We start from the raw sequence: 16,114 nt of genomic DNA, 5'->3' as shown, positions 1-16,114 counted from the left end.
GTGTTTCTAATGTTCTCAATGTTTCTTGTTTCTCACCACATACAGCAAACACTATTCATTCTTTCATTCAGTGAAACTTCAGCACTGTGCTAATCTCTCATAATAGATGAATGATGTGCAAGTAAACATCTAAAATACAGCGTGGTTAATCACATCCTCTCCATTTCCTCGTGCTTAATTCTTTTTCTAGAAATTCCATTTGCCATATTACCTTTGCCTTGAAAAATTCTCATATACTGTTTTTGTGATTTTAACTTTTGAGGCACAGTTATTCAAAGGATCCTTTTGTACCGTATGTTAGAGCAGCAGTCATAATAGCTAGGAAACTGCAACGTGGAGCAATCTTAAGATTCTGTAGTAGAGGGAATTCCGTTCCATCCCTGGTATCGGCTATCAGCTCACCTCATTCAGCATCCTAAGTTTTTATTAGATATTTATTTTGACAGTTAGTATGTTCAGAGGCCATGGCGTGAGGAACCCATCGAAAACTGTGTACTTAAAAAAGCTTTCTTGGGCTTCCCTGGTGGCACAGTGGTTGAGAGTCTGCCTGCCGATGCAGGGGACACGGGTTCGTGCCCCGGTCTGGGAAGATCCCACATGCCGCAGAACGGCTAGGCCCGTGAGCCGTGGCCGCTGAGCCTGTGCGTCCGGAGCCTGTGCTCTGCAATGGGAGAGGCCACGACAGTGAGAGGCCCGCGTACCACAAAAAAAAAAGTAAAATAAAGTAAAATAAAAAAGCTTTCTTGTAGTTGCATAAACACTAATCAGTTTATTCTAATCATTTGGAGATAGTTGGAATTAGGTCTGTGCTTCCTGAGATATTTATGTTGTTTCTAAATTGAAAAATGTTCTCCGTCATTACTTTTGCCATAGATACCATTGACCAAAGGGGGAAATGCTTGCACTGGAAAAATAAAAGCAGTGCCTGTGAATTCATGGGGTTCTTTGTTTATGTAGTCTGCCCCTGCAAAGCCACTTTTCACTTTGACTTTGGTGGGTGAAGGAAGAAGAGACAGTTGTTTTTTATCCCAGAGTTTCTCAGACTGCGCACTCTTGGTGTCATGGCCTGGATGATTCTTTATTGTGAGGGGCTGTCCTGTGCATGGGACATGTCACAGCGCCCCTGGCCTGTACCCGCTGGAGGCCAGCAGCACTCTCCTCCTCCCCAGCGATGATACCCAGCAGTGTCTTCAGACATGGCCAATGTCCCCTGAAGGGCAGCAGCAACCTGGACTGGGAACCATGGCTTTAACCCCTTCGACACCCTTTGTTTTTACTTCTTGGAAATGCTGCGTCTTATTTTTTTTAAGATACAAATGAAATCAGTTTATGGATTTTTGTGTGTTGAACTTGGATGGAAGAGATTTCACGGGAGAAGTCCCCATTTCTCCTCAGTCATTGCTTCTGCATCAGCTCAGTGATGGAAGTACCCCTTGGCCACGTCACATCTCCCTTCTGGCCTCCTCTCTGCCACTCGCTAGCAACACAGCCTGAGCCAGCTATGGGCAATGTCCCCAAGCCTTTGCATTATCATCCGAAATATAAATGGACCTGTACCTTCCTCAGTGCTGCAGGGAGGATGGAATGAGATGAGGGCTCATTTATCCACACTGCTGCCCCGTCCTGATGGAGGGTTGACTGCTCTGTAGGGTTGGTTGGGGCTTAGGAGAAAGGAGGTGGATGAGAGATACTCAGGTGGTCCTACCATTTTCAATACTTTAGGAGTAGTTTTCTGGGGTAGAGAAAAGAGAAGGCAAAAAAGAGGCGCCTGAAGAAAAAACGTGGCTGGAGGTGTTCCTTCTTCTGGTCTGTGGTGACAGTGATTTTCAGTAAACAGTGAAATGAGAAAAAGCAGGATAGAGTAGCAGGTTATTCATGAAGTGAAGTTTTTCGAAGGTGTAAGACTCTCTTTTAGAGATTATATCCTTCCTGTTTTTTTTTTTTTTCCTCTGCTGAACTATCCTTTTACTTATGGAATGGTAGTCGGTTGTTATTTACCTCCCCCTTTTTAATGTTCCTAGTTTGCAGAATAAGGAATTGGCACCTTGTGACCAGTCGCTCAAATCTGTTTAGTGAAAATTTGCTGGTCCCTGAAATCTAAAATGCAGGAATCACTGCTGCAGGGAAGGAGGCTGTCAGGAAGTTAGGGAGAGAAGAGGAAAGGAGGAAGGATGCTTGGAAGTAATGTGTGAGTGGGGGTCTAGAATCCAAACCATGGGAAGGGCAATGGGAACCTCTGCCTTTGTCTTACCAAGTACTTCCATGGTCTCTTAATTTAGGGAGAAGCTCAGCTTGAGCTCAAGGCCAGGGATGGCTTCATCACGTTTCTCTGTGTTGCCCCTACAAAATACTACATTTTTTGGTTAGACCCTTTCAGAAATTCTTTGTCATGTATAAGTTATTAGGGTAACCCAGAGAATGTTCAATCCAAAAGCAAGAGAAAAATTGGGTGAACAGTACACATTCACTGTGCATGGGGCACCCCAAAATATCCATGGCTAATTTCTTCCATACAAAAAGCAGTCTCAAAAATTTTATGACAGCTTTTAAAAATCCATTTCCAGTGTATTTGCATTAAGTTCTAAACCTGATTAGAGCCTCATTTCCTTAAAAAAAACAAACAAACAAAAAAAACACCTGCCAAAATCAAACAGGAGAGGGAGCAAAAGGATTCTGGCTTTGATCTCTACCATGAGAAACATGTTGAGTATCTTCTGCACTATAAATGCTTACTGGGGGATCATCTATGTTGTTTCCAGTGTGAATTTCTGTTACTTACTCTTCCCTGCCATCAATGCAGTGTACTTCTTCACAGCAGTGCCCGGCTGTATATCTCTTTCCCAGCTAAAATATTTCATTAAATGGCCTTGAGGTCCTTGCATTTCCCTTGCCTCTTAAATGTACTTGACCGATAAAAGTTCTTTCTAATTGATATTCATCCTGAGTGGGACAGTGTGTGTGTTGGAGTGTATGGGAGTGAAACTGATTCCCATATTCTGCCTTTAAGCAAATCCAAGTGGAGGAATGAGTATTGACTCACTGAATCCTGAAATCTGATAGTTGAACAAAGCATAAGCTTCTGCTGCTTCTCACAGCTGTATGGGGCAGCAAGCATTAGAAACGGACAAAGTCAGGGCAACAGCTTTTCTTCCTCTGTAATTCACGTAATCGCTTAGACCAGGGCAGATATTGTTTCAGCGAGAGGATTTTGAAGACATTTAATATCTCCATGGGAGATGAATGAGGCTGCCCATCCTATGTCCTTTGCTCTTTTAGAAAAACATGACTCTTCAGTAAATGGCCCTTTAGGTCTGACTGCCAGACGCTTTGAATAATGCAGTGCTTCTGGACCCACAGGTCGGATCCCCTTGCGGTTGTTAACCATGACCCCTGCCTTCCAAAGCTAATATGATCTTCTGCATTTAAGAGATGGGAGTCAAGTTTGATTCGGTGCCGGCGGTGGCTTCCGTCGCAATTAAGCAGTTCGGTAATGAAGTTAATTGAAATGCCTGAATAATAGACGCCCTTCCCGAGCAGACAGGAAAATTGCCGTCCTATTTGGCAGAAGTACATTGTGACAGAAAAGTGATTGTCACACCCAATAAGGCTGTTAAAACTGCTCCAGAGATTCATGGATTTGGCTGAAGAAAGGAACCTGAAATAGTTTTCATCAGTGTGTGTTTGCCTTTTGTGGGGAAGGGTGAGACATTTGGAGCTTTTAAATTCAGTGTTGTCATAAAAGTTACTTTTCTGAGGAAAGACCTGAAGGTGTCCTTAAGTGAAAATGTGCTTAGATTCTCCAAGAGCCCCTGAGAACACACTCATGTGCTGGGACCAGTAACTGTTGGCCTTGGGGTTGCTTTGTGAGCCTCCAGTTAAGTCTGAGAGTTGAGCGCTTCCCATCCGTTGTGATAAGGAATTTAGAACACAAGGTGGCACAGCGGAACCTTGCTCTCCACGCAGAGGGAGGTGGAGGTGAGTTGAGCCGAGGCTGGCAGCTCACCAATAAATCAAGGAGCAGCCCAAGGATCAAGAGCTGTTAAGTAGTCACCGCAGTGATGATGGTGATCAGAAGAGAGGCCAAGCCGCCCTCCCCTTTACCTCATCCACGCTTCCTGCATCCCTCAAGACACAGGCTCACTTCATAAGCTCGCAACAGTCATGCATTCCTTCCAAAGATATTTATTGAACTGGGGACCACATACCGTTCAAGGGCGGGGAGGCTACCCGTAGCATAAGATACAAGGTCCCTGAAATGGAGACAATAAATAAGTAAATGATAACAATAAACAATAGAAACGATAAACAAGTAAACAAATGTATTGATTTTAGAGAGCCACAGGGTCTATGAAAACAAATTGGGCTGTGTGAATACAGTGGGACAGAAAAGGTCGTTTCCAATCTGCTGATGGCCTGGATCCCTGGATGGCTTCTCTGAAGAAGTGACATTTGAGGAGAGCCCTGAGTGATGAGAATAAGCTGCTCCCACGTAGATTGCAGGCACAGTGTTGCAGACAGAGGGAACAGCCAGTGAAAATGCCCAGAGGAATGAAAGGAATGAGCCCGGAAGTGGAGAGAGTGCCAGTCTGGCTGGGGTGCATGATCAAGGGGAAGTGTGCTGGGATTTAAAGAGGCAGGCAGGCTCAGAGCGAGGAGGGCTTTGTGGGACACAGAAAGAGTTTGTGTTTTGTTGAAACTGTGTTGGGAAGCCACAGGGATATGTAGTCAGGCGTCCATATAATCTGATTTTTGCTGTAGAAGGATGTCTCTGGTCTCTGTGTGGATAATGCATTAAAGGGGATAAAGAATAAAACAGAGAGAACAGGATTTTGGCGCTTGCCATCACCTAGGCAAGAAAAGGCGGTGGTAGTGGAGATGAACAGACATTTCAGGATACATTTTGGAGATGAACATGGTAAGAAAAATAAAGAAGCCTCAAGAAGGGCTTCAGATTTTAGGGATTTGGTGTCCTGTAAGTAGAAAACTCAGGATACCCTCCTGGATCTCTTACTTGGTCCTGTGCCTAACTTACATTGCTAAAAATAAGCATCCACGATAAGAGTCATCCTAAAAGGCAGAAATCCTGAAGAAAAGAATCCTGGCATGTATTTTTTTTTTTTTTAACCTAGAAACGTCTTGGTACCAATTACAGTGATAGGTTTCCCTTTGGGGCCAGTGACCTTAAAATAAGGGCCCACACAGCATCCTGTTTTTTCACCCCAGGAAAGGAACCCTTATCGTTTTTTTCTTTCAATGAGCTATTTTGAGCTATTGTTTCATAATCCTCACCGTACATCCTATGCAGCTAAAAGTCAAACTTTTCACTTTCGAGGCAGTGCCTTGGAGACAAGTTGTCTCTCCTGTCCCAGGGAGACCTTGATGAACTGTCGATAAGAAAGAATGGGTATAACAGGGCCAACCCTTAAGCATTTGCGCAAAAAGCAATTCAAATTTGAAATACAGGTGGTAGGAGAGCCAGCTGGGGAGTCTTCCTAAGAGGTAGAAGCATTTATAGACTAAGGTAAGATCTTATCCCAAATACCCAAATTACAAACATTTCCAACCCACAGAGAGGTAGAGGGCTTTCCTGGAACCATTTGAAAAAGTGGCTTAATTCCACCCTTTTAAGTAGATCTTGGTAGGAATATTCCCTGGAGAACAAAGATTGGCCTCATAGAACATCATGACAAATTAGCGGACTTCTTTTTCAATTTATTTTCGGCTGCGTTGGGTCTTTGTTTCTGCACACGAGCTTTCTTTGGTTGCGGCGAGCGGGGGCTACTCTTCATTGGGGTGCACGGGCCTCTCATTGTGGCGGTTTCTCTTGTAGGGCGCCTGGGCTTCAGTAGTTGCGGCACACAGGCTCAGTAGTCGTGGCTCACGGGCTCTAGAGCGCAGGCTCAGTAGTTGTGGAGCATGGGCTTAGTTGCTCTGCGGCATGTAGGACCTTCCCGGACCAGGGCTTGAACTCGTGTCTACTGCATTGGCAGGCGGATTCTTAACTACTGTGCCACCAGCGAAGCCCTTAGTGGACTTTTTAAGTTGACTTTTATAGTTCTTTTTCTTTTCCCTCCTGGAGAGAAGATGCCGTAACTCACTCTCCTTCTGACTCTCTCCATCTTTTCCCTATCACCAATTTTTAAAAAAAATCCTATTATCAGGTAGTGTCAGAACACATTTTCAAGCTCGAAAAAAGTAGAGGCTTTCGAAAGTATTCCATAGGGCTTGGTGTCCAGCCAACCTGTTCGTTATGTACAATAGCTTAAAAGACTGGCTTCATTGCCTTCAAATTAGAGACCCATCTTGTTATATTTTAGCATGTGTAGCTTTAGATGGCCAATGGTTTCCATACTGTGACTTGGTACTGCAAGTCTGTGGATCTTAAGATATCACAGACATCTTAAGAACTTGATTGACTATGCATAGACTTCCGTGCTACTTGTAGAAAGGAAACCTTCTTCCTAGATTCACATCACAGTTATGGGTCCAAGATACCTCGACCCATTGACCTATAGGTTGATAGCCATATATTCCATGAAGCTATATGCAAAATTTGATCTGAATACACTTTGTATGCACCAACACTGTCATTTTAATCCCTTCCTAATGGGCTATGATCCAAAATAGATGAAACACCTTTGAATGAGACTGTACAGTTCAGTGTTTAAAAGCTCAAACTTGGCATTAGACCAAGTCTTCAGGCAGCTGCTCACCTAACTGTGTGGCCTTAGCCGTGTTATTTAACCACCAGTGTATCAATTTTCTCATCTGTAATAATAGGGATGCTATTAGTACTTAGCAGTTATGAAGAATAAATGTATGTCAAAGGCAAGCTCTCAGTTCTTGTTATTTTTGCACTCAGCCCTTGCTTTTGAAGACCCCCTTTAAATTTTTTTTTAATTTTTTTTTTTATTTAACATCTTTACTGGAGTATAATTGCTTTACAATGTTGTGTTAGTTTCTGCTGTATAACAAAGTGCATCAGCTATATGTATACATATATCCCCATATCCCCTCTCACTTGTGTCTCCCTCCCACCCTCCCTATCCCACCCCTCTAGGTGGTCACAAAGCACCGCGCTGATCTCCCTGTGCTATGTGCCTGCTTCCCACTAGCTATCGATTTTACATTTGGTAGTGTATATATGTCCATGCTACTCTCTCGTTTCGTCCCAGCTTACCCTTCCCCCTCCCTGTGTGCTCAAGTCCATTCTCTATGTCTGTGAAGACCCTGTTTTTATTTACTTATTTTTTAACAAATGAGAGGAGAAGCTGAGTTGGTGACCCTTCAAGGTGTTTTTCAGGTTTTCAAAAGCCAACAGTAGGACTATCCATGTTATTTCAATGGTACCCTTTCTGAAGTGACCATTTGTCTTTTAGGAATTGCATGAGGGCAATTCATCCATCTCACCTAGGTTTTGGAGCAGCCCAAAGTATTAATGACTCCTGTCTCTCCTCACCTGTGCCAGTTCAAGGCTTATGACTTTGAGGTGAAAGGCTTTGTAAACCATTAGCAATCAGCAGCCTTGCAAGCCATTTATTTCTCTTCAGGACATATTTATTAGGCTATATGTACTATGTAATTGAAGCAGACTTCTCCATAGCTGTAAAGCTGTACAACTATATTCTTAATCTTCTTAACAAAATGCCACCTGACACAGCATTGGGAGCTACTTAGTCCATACGTCGGAAGTCCAACTGTCTTTTTAAAATATGATGGCCGTAATATTTCATAATGACCGTTATGAGGTCCCCCAAAGGAAAGAACGTATTCATCTTTTTGGAGACATTGAGTCTGATGCTCTCATTCTTGGCAATTGGTATCATATTTGCATTAAAAAATTATGTTGCAGGGTTGATGATGGTATTTGGCTAGAGGAAGGAGAAAAAAAATGAAACGTCTAAATTAGAACCATTTTTTATTTGGATTTATGGATTCAGTTTTGTGATATATCGTGTTTGTAAGGTCCTTCAGTGGAAATGTACTCTGGTTTTAAACTTGGCCTTGAGTTTATGCTGGCACACTAATTAGTTTAGGGGGAGAAAAAAACCCTTAAAAAATAGGTCATCATCATTATTCAATCTAGCATCAATTATTGCATGTTGCTCCCAAGCCCTTGACCCCGTGTTTAAATGCTGGCCCTCCTTCAGTGTCCATTGTCCTCTCTGCCCCCTGCTTCACAATGCATTAGCGTTCGTTTCTCATGCTCCCACGAGCAGTGGTGCTCCCTCTTATCACAGCACTTAGCACTGGCCACACTGCATTATAAGTGTTGCTTTGCTTCTTTCTCTTTTAAGACAGACTGTGAAGTCGTCCAGGTCAGGGCCATGTCTGATTTACCTTTATCTCTTGAGTCACGCTTCACTAGGCATATGGCAGAGCTCAATCAGTCTTGCATGGATGAATAGGTACATGGATGGTCCCTTCTCATGATTCAAGTCTTAGCTCAAATACTCTGTCTTCAAGCAAGACATGCTTGGCCACCGAGTATAAACTAGCCATGCATCCCAGGCTACTGTTCCATTATCCTGCTTCATTTTCATCACCGAAGTTATCACTCTGAAATTTTTTTTTTTTTGCGGTGTGTGGGCCTCTCACTGCTGTGGCCTCTCCCGTTGCGGAGCACAGGCTCCGGACACGCAGGCTCAGTGGCCATGGCTCACGGGCCCAGCCGCTCCGCGGCATGTGGGACCTTCCCGGACCGGGGCACGAACCCGTGTCCCCTGCATCGGCAGGCAGACTCTCAACCACTGCGCCACCAGGGAAGCCCCACTCTGAAATTATTTGCGAAGTTGTTTCTTCTCTGTTTCCCCACAGAATGTGAGCACTGTGAAAACAGGACATTAGAGGTTTAGTTCAGTGCTTTGTCTCATGCCAGCTCTTGGCACATAGTAGGCCCTTAGCCCAGTTTGCCTAAATGCGTGAATGCATTTCCCCCAATTTCCTTCCTGCCCTCAGTGGAGAAAATTAGGGCTGACTGTACCTACCTTTTTCAGTTTTCTGAGCTGTCCTTATTAGCATTTCACCAGTAAGGCAAGGGCAATTTAAATTTATTTCATGGTTTATGTATTATGTATTAAACAAAACAAACAAAATACTAATTGGCAGAGAATGGTGCAGATGGCTTTTTTTAGAAAGGTTACTGACCGTTAATGTTAATTGTTTAGAGCCACTGGTTTGCAGTCAAATAATCATCAATTCTGCATTGCCAGGAAAATCACAGGTTTTCTCACTCTGTTTTTCCTGCACCCCTTCCCTTCTGTACCTCGCTGATCTCTTTGTATTTTGATCCATCATCATTACCTACTAGGTTCATAATTTTTTCATGCAGCAGCATTTTTGCTGGTAAATATTAGCGTTCTGGTGTGTTCTTTAATGCAGTATCTCTCCTCAAATTTTATTTAGCTGTGCCCTTTAGATCTTCCCAAGAAAGAAGAAGGAGAAGCAAGCAATGGAACTTTTCCCTTTCTGCTTGATCCTTCACATTGTCCCCTGTATTTGCAGATGAAGTATTTTACATGCACTGTTCTTCTTAGAGGTACAAACTCAGCTAAAGTGAACCTCACCCTAGGAATTCTAACACCATAGCCATGTGCTTGGAGGAGATGATTTACCCTGAGGATCGTAGACCCCAGTAGAATGGGTTTCTCAGGGTCCCTGGTCAAGGTTTCAGAGGCTCCTTGAATTTGTATGCAAAATTGTGTGCTTCTGTGAAGCTTTGCTTCAGAGAGGCTCTAACAGCTTTTTATCCCATTTTCAATCAAGGCCATGGCCCAATAATTTAGTAAGTAGCACAGACACTTGAGTAGAAATGGCAGTCACTGAGCCAAGAGAGAGCTAGAAAAAAATTCCAGTTTTTTTTTTTTTTTTTTTTTTTTTGCCGTACGCAGGCCTCTCACTGTTGTGGCCTCTCCCGTTGCGGAGCACAGGCTCTGGATGCGCAGGCTCAGTGGCCATGGCTCACGGGCCCAGCCGCTCCGCGGCATGTGGGATCTTCCTGGACCGGGGCACGAACCCGTGACCCCTGCATCGGCAGGCGGACTCTCAACCACTGTGCCACCAGGGAAGCCCTCCAGTTATTTTTTAATCTAGCACTGCACTAAAGCTGACAGGTATAACCCATTATCCAAGCACACACAGTATGGCTGCAACATTCAGTAACAATTAGCTGTTTATGATTACAGCTCTGTTCTATTAAAATCTTGGAAAATACCAGTAATAAGAATATGAATGATCTATTCATGCTAGCATTCTGAAGCAACATTTTAATACATCTTCCTCTAGTCTTTGAGTGTATGATATATGTGTGATATATACATATAACTATTTTTTAACAATGAATTTATATCCTCTGGCAGTTTTAAATCTGCTTTCCATATCTTATGTCATTACCATTTTCCCACGTCACTAAGCAGTCTTCACTTTTACAATCCATTCATTTTTAATGAATTCATAAATTTTCATCTTGTTGATATAACAATATGTTTGCTCATTCCTTTGTTCTTGGAAATTCAGATTGTTTCCGTTTTCTATCTTCTTTAAATAACACTGTGTTGAACATCTTTTTTATGTAAATCACTGTGAGACTCTCTGCTTGTTCTCTTAATACAAACTCCTAATGATAAGTTTAGTGAGTTAAAGTCAGCTGTAATCTTTGAGTCCTACATGTAGGATTACGTGTTGATAGGTTTCAGAATAAGAGAGAAGGTTAGTGGGGTCTGAAATGAAAATGTGCTCAGAAGTAGTCTTAGCCTCTTTGGAATCTAAGAGTAGCCCCTGGCCAAGTTCTCAGTCTTCTTTTTGTGGCTTTCCGTGGGCTCCATGAACTAACTCTCTCTCTTTCTAAATATATATAAGTTCCTTGCTTCTTACACATGGCATTACCGTATTCAGCACCACGACAGTTGTTAATGCAGCCTTTTGCTACGCAACCCTCTAAAGAATCCCATGTGTTTGATGACATGTGGATTAGTGACATAGTGTTTGTCAGAATGCTGAGGAGGAAACCAAATGTTTCCATTAAAATGCTCAAATCTAGAAACCAAGTACAAAGGGGATGAATATCACAATGAAGTCAAAGTAAATTGATGACACAGTACAGTTTTCTTATTTGAAGATCCACTTTGCATTTGACAATGACTTTAGCATTCACCCTTTCCAAGCCCTTTGCACGATTTTTCTTGCTTCTTTCAGATAGTGAGGTTGGTTGACATTCTCACTTCCTTTAAACCTAGAGGAAATGAGGTCCAGGGAAGTCCAGTCTCTTTCCCAGCATCTCAGGTTTGTTCATCTCGGTGCCAAAATGGCAGTGATTGGCTTCTTTTTGGCTTCCTGATAGCTCAGCTGAGCTCTCCGATGTCTTCCCTGTTTCCATTTAGTCACTAGGACAAACAGAAGTCTTAATTTCAGTAGGATGCTTAAAGAAACTCATTATGTGTATATTCATTTTGGGAAAAAGTAAGCAAGTCTTGGAGGATGTAGAGGTCGGTGATGGCTCTAGAGATTGAAAAATGCGATAAAATGTTCTGAAATTTGCTGCATTTGTCGTACAGAGGCAGTATAGACTTTTGTTTATTGTGGTATCTGTGGGTATGTATATGTTCATAAGTAAATAAAGCTTTTCTTGTTGTAGAAGATTCTAAAATAGGTAATAAAGCCATTCATGATCTCATGAGCCCAAGAACATACAGTTTAAGTGTATAACCTTCTGTTCTTTGTTTCCAAATGCTTATGTATTCTGTTACATTTTTTACTTTTTTCATATAAACTTTTGTGTACAACCTTTTTAAAATTCCACCAAGAATAACATTTGCCATTTAGTTATATGAGAACATGTTCAGTAGTGTAGTTTATGGCCTTGATATTTAAGGGAAAGAGATTCTTCCTCCTCCTCATGTTGATTGGTCAGATCTCAGTCACTAGCAAAGAATTTGCCATTTGTTTTCTCCAAAGGGACACCTTTTTCATTGGGAACTTGAGAAATTCAGGTCCCAAGCTTTTCTCACTTCTGTAGATCACACTTAGACTCCCACTTTGAAGGTACACTTTCCCGTGAAATTTTCTGGGATCCCTTTGAAGTAGCATTTGCCACCTCCCAGGCTCTAAGAGCAGATGGTGCTGTCCGTGGATTCTTCCTGCTGCCTTTTCTCAAAATTCCCCTTCCTCTCCCCGAAGGGAGCAGACGAGCCTCTTAGGACAGGTGCTGTTTCTGTCCATATGCCTCGTGTGTAATATGTGACACGATTCCTACAAGTAAGCTTCCCGCTTCCACTGGGAGCACAAAGTGTGCCTTTGCCCTAAGGAAACCCACTGACGCGCCATCAAGTGTGGGATCGTGCTGCTTTCTGTCACCCATCCAGTGTGGGACGGCCGCAGTCACCTCCAGCTAGACAAGGGCCACATACCAGGACCTCTCGGTCTTGGGGAATTCTTCCGGTGATGTCTTTTAGTGCTTCCCATCAGGTCTTCCCGGCTATTTTCAGTCTATCTGAATAGCTCTGAATTAATTAACGTTTACTTTTAAATTAATATTTTATTGCCTCAGCAAGATGTGAATTTGGTGTTGTTGAAAAAAATTCTAGATTAAGGCTGAAGTCTGCTTAAATTAGTCCATCCAGTCCCTGCCCCTTGTTTCCCCACCGGAAATACAGTACTTCAGTTACCAGTTTTCATGTGTGACAGTCAAGGAGAGGGTGTGTGTCTGAGTATGTTTAACACCTGTCTTCTATGGCTGCCCTTCTACCTCATGCTGTTCTCATTCAACGTTATAGTTTGGAGACCATCCATGCTGTTACCCATAGAGTTAGCTCGTACCTTTTAACCTCTGCGGACGGCTTCATAGGTTGGGTGTCCCTGAGTTTATCTAGAACTTCCAGTCATTTCCAGGTTCCCTTTATACCAGCCGTGCTGCACTGAGCATCCTTGTACCTGCATAACCGTTGGATGTGTGTGCGAATGCTTCTCTCTGATAGAGAATCCACGGTGCTGTTTATTTTATACATGAAAATCTTAACAGGTTGAGAATTTAAGATGGTCAGAGTTTTAGAAATGATGAGCAGAGTGTGGATCGAGGTCATTTTCCCTGACTTCTCCTAACTAGTTGGAGATTCTTTACAAAGTTCTGTAGAGGGTCATTGGGATCTTGGGTGACATCAAGTCTAGTAAAAGCTCACTCCAGTGAAGTGCTGCTTATTCCAGTGAGCTAAGAACGTCAGTCTGAATTAGGGAAAAATCTGTATTTAAGGATGTGATATTTGACCATTTCGAAGTGTACCCAGTGACCCAAACTAATATAACTTGATAGAATTCCTTAAGGGAATCACATTAATGAACAAATTAAGGCACCTAATAATTATTTTTAAGAAAAATGACATCTAAATTGCTCAAGACAGTTATTCTCATCCATAGGCAAAATATTTCCCCTACGTATTTTTTGCATTTTAGCATGCTAGGCAAATGAGTTTTCCTAATTAGAGTAAGATAACCGTAACCACTTTTTTTTTCCCCCGAATGGTGTAAATTAGCAAAGGAAAGTAAAAGGGGTTGACACTTGAGGGCCTGCCCTGTGCCAAGTATGAGGCTTTTAAACATTTTGTCTATTTAATTATCACAACGAGTACAATGAGTCTTATTCTCTCCACTTCATAAATTGAAAAACTGAGGCGCAGAGGACTTTAAAGCAACTCGCTGAACGTAGCCTATCCGAGTTTGCCGCACTTGAAAGAGTAATAATCCTCATTCTACTGTATTATGGTTTCCTTAAATGGGGTCCTCCAACCTTCTTTGTCAGAATCTTCTGGGATGTTTGCTCATACTGCAGATTCCTTGGCCCCTGAGGGTGGGTCCTGGGATCCTGCATTGAGAAGAAGCTGCCACGTCCTCCATGTGCATTCTGAAGTCCCAGAGCCCCTGCGCCAGGCCGTGGTGACCTCCTTTTGGTGATGTGACGAGCCGTGCCAGAAGAGTGCCCCCACTGCCTGTGGGGATGAGCAGTCCCTGTCACGCCTCTCGTGCAGGGCGCCCATTAGCAGCGCTCCTCTGGGTGGCTTCCTACTACTCACCCGCTCCCGCGGCCTCCTGTTACTTGCGCTGAACTTAGCACGGCTCCTCGTTTGACAAGTCACTTCCAGGAGAGTTGAAATCGTTACACTGCCTAGGGATCATGTTCTAAAAAAGGTTGACCTTTCCGGTGCAAAATCATCAGATCCCAATACGTCAGGTCCTGCATTGTGCCTAACGTGGGTGGAATCTGCATTTTGTATTCTAACCTTGGCTCAAACCAAAAATTAAAAAACAAAATGGGAGAACTGCTTGCAGAAATGATTACTTTCAAAACACTGATAAATGTTTTTATTTTCCTTTCCAGCCCTCCTTTGCCACACTCCCTTGGTGACAGATTTTCTATAAGTCTGCCCCTAATGGCTTCTGACTTTCCCAGAAGTGAGATCAGCGGCCCCTTTCAGCTCTCACCCTGCCACTAAAGACAGGGTTTTGGAAGAGCCAGCAAGGTTCTGTGAGCCCCTTTTTCTCCTCTGCCTTTCTCTTTCTGCATTATTATCTTTTTCTCTCAGCTCCATGAAATTTCTCTTTTCATTCCCCAGCAGCCTGCTTTCGAGGGGCTAGTCCCAGCAAACGGAATAGGAGTTTGCTCGGATGAATGATGTGTGAAGGGGTGTGCTGACGATCCAGAGGGTGTCCTAAACCAGCCTGGATTTGTGTCCTGTTCTGGCAAAAGAGCATCCGTTTTTCTTTTGGTGTTCAGCTCATTCAAGTAAAGAAGGCATTTCCTCTCCTAAAAGGCAGAGAAAAAAAAAAAAAGGAAGAAAAAAAGAAAGACAAAAAAAAATTTAATTTTAACCATTTACTCCTCTGAAACTAAATATACACCCCCTTCCTCTGTCCTGATTGGTCCACTTCAGTTGACAAGTGGACAGGAAAGGAAACATCCTGGACTTAACTGTAAATTAAGTCGCTCTTAATCCAGAAGAGCATTTGAGATTCTGTCCAAGTGTTCAATTTCCCAGGCCGCTGAGGTCTGTGAATTTCTTTTCCCAGCCTCCAGGCTGCTGCAGTACCAGTCAGCATAGCTAATGCAGATAGATCTCCTGCCTCTCCCTCTCCTCCTCCCTCTGCTTTGATTCGATATGAACAGCCTGGTAACTCCGATGCTGGGGAGAAATCTGACATAACTCTGCAGATGGCTAGGTTGCCATGAAACACCTGGGGATTGTTCTTTAAGGAGAAGGTAACGTTTATATGCTAATGATTTCTTCCCCGCTTCCCTCCTTGTTGCATTTTTTCCAGGGCTGCCAGTTCCCAAGAAGAGCCCAAAGTCGGTAAGGACTTGTCAGTTACTTGGTGCTCGTTTTGGGGTGGGGTGGGGGGGCTGGTGGTGGGAGGGGACGCTATCTGGCTGGACTTAAATGTGTTTTACAGTGGGTGGAGGAGACAAAAAACCAGGGCTCGTTTTATTAAGTTCTGGGGATCCGTTTGGTATAGAAGGTATTGGGGTTTGTCTTTAACTGTCTAGTGATTTGCAGGCAGGCTGCGGGTGCCTGGATAAAGAATGCATGTTTGGAATCTTCTCTGTATAAATGCATCACAACTCTCATCCCAGTGGATGAGTTTCTTAGATGTTTTAATTTGATACAAACGCTACTGTTTCTTTTGAGGGAAGGAAAAACCAAAAAACTCTACCTGCTTCCTGAGTAGCATTGCTCTCAGCTGGTGTTTCAAGCCATTCGCATGGGTAGATTCCCTCCCTCAGCTTTCTTTTGCACTGGGTGATGAATTATTTAAGGATTTTAAAGCCTGTAGGTTTATGGTAGAATTGCTCAGTCCTGTATATATGCCCATGCTCACATGGAAAATGCCCCAGCCCTGAGAATAAGACATTTCCTTGTTGTGGAAATATCCTTTGTTGTTTTGCCAGCTTTAGTGGTATTGTGCTGCAGGTATAAGAGTCTTTAAAAAAAAAAAATCAATGTTATGCTGTCCTTTCTAATCTGGTTTCCCTGAAGATGCATTACCTAGTCGACATGTTCGCTAATAGCTTTGAGGCTCTAGCGTTTCGCTTGGTGATGGTGAGCCTTTGCTCCCTGAGCACTGACAACAA

General features: G+C 43.1%; 1 protein-coding gene across 20 annotated transcripts in view; it reads left to right on the top strand.

Annotated features, from left to right (window-relative positions):
- MAGI1 (membrane associated guanylate kinase, WW and PDZ domain containing 1) overlaps positions 1–16,114 on the top strand; it is a gene marked incomplete at both ends in the record, with an annotated part of 616,726 nt that overhangs the window by 554,667 nt on the left and 45,945 nt on the right. For all 20 annotated transcript variants that reach the window (XM_082663456.1, XM_082663457.1, XM_082663454.1 and 17 more), the window contains one exon: positions 15,304–15,335. In XM_082663456.1, coding sequence (XP_082519582.1) covers positions 15,304–15,335 — 32 coding nt within the window. The remainder of the gene's footprint in view (positions 1–15,303; positions 15,336–16,114) is intronic.

The sequence above is a fragment of the Grampus griseus genome (genome assembly GCF_964374135.1).
Source record: "Grampus griseus genome assembly, chromosome: 10".
In the NCBI taxonomy this organism is placed as follows: Eukaryota; Metazoa; Chordata; class Mammalia; order Artiodactyla; family Delphinidae; genus Grampus; species Grampus griseus.
This window is presented reverse-complemented; position numbering and strand designations above follow the sequence as displayed.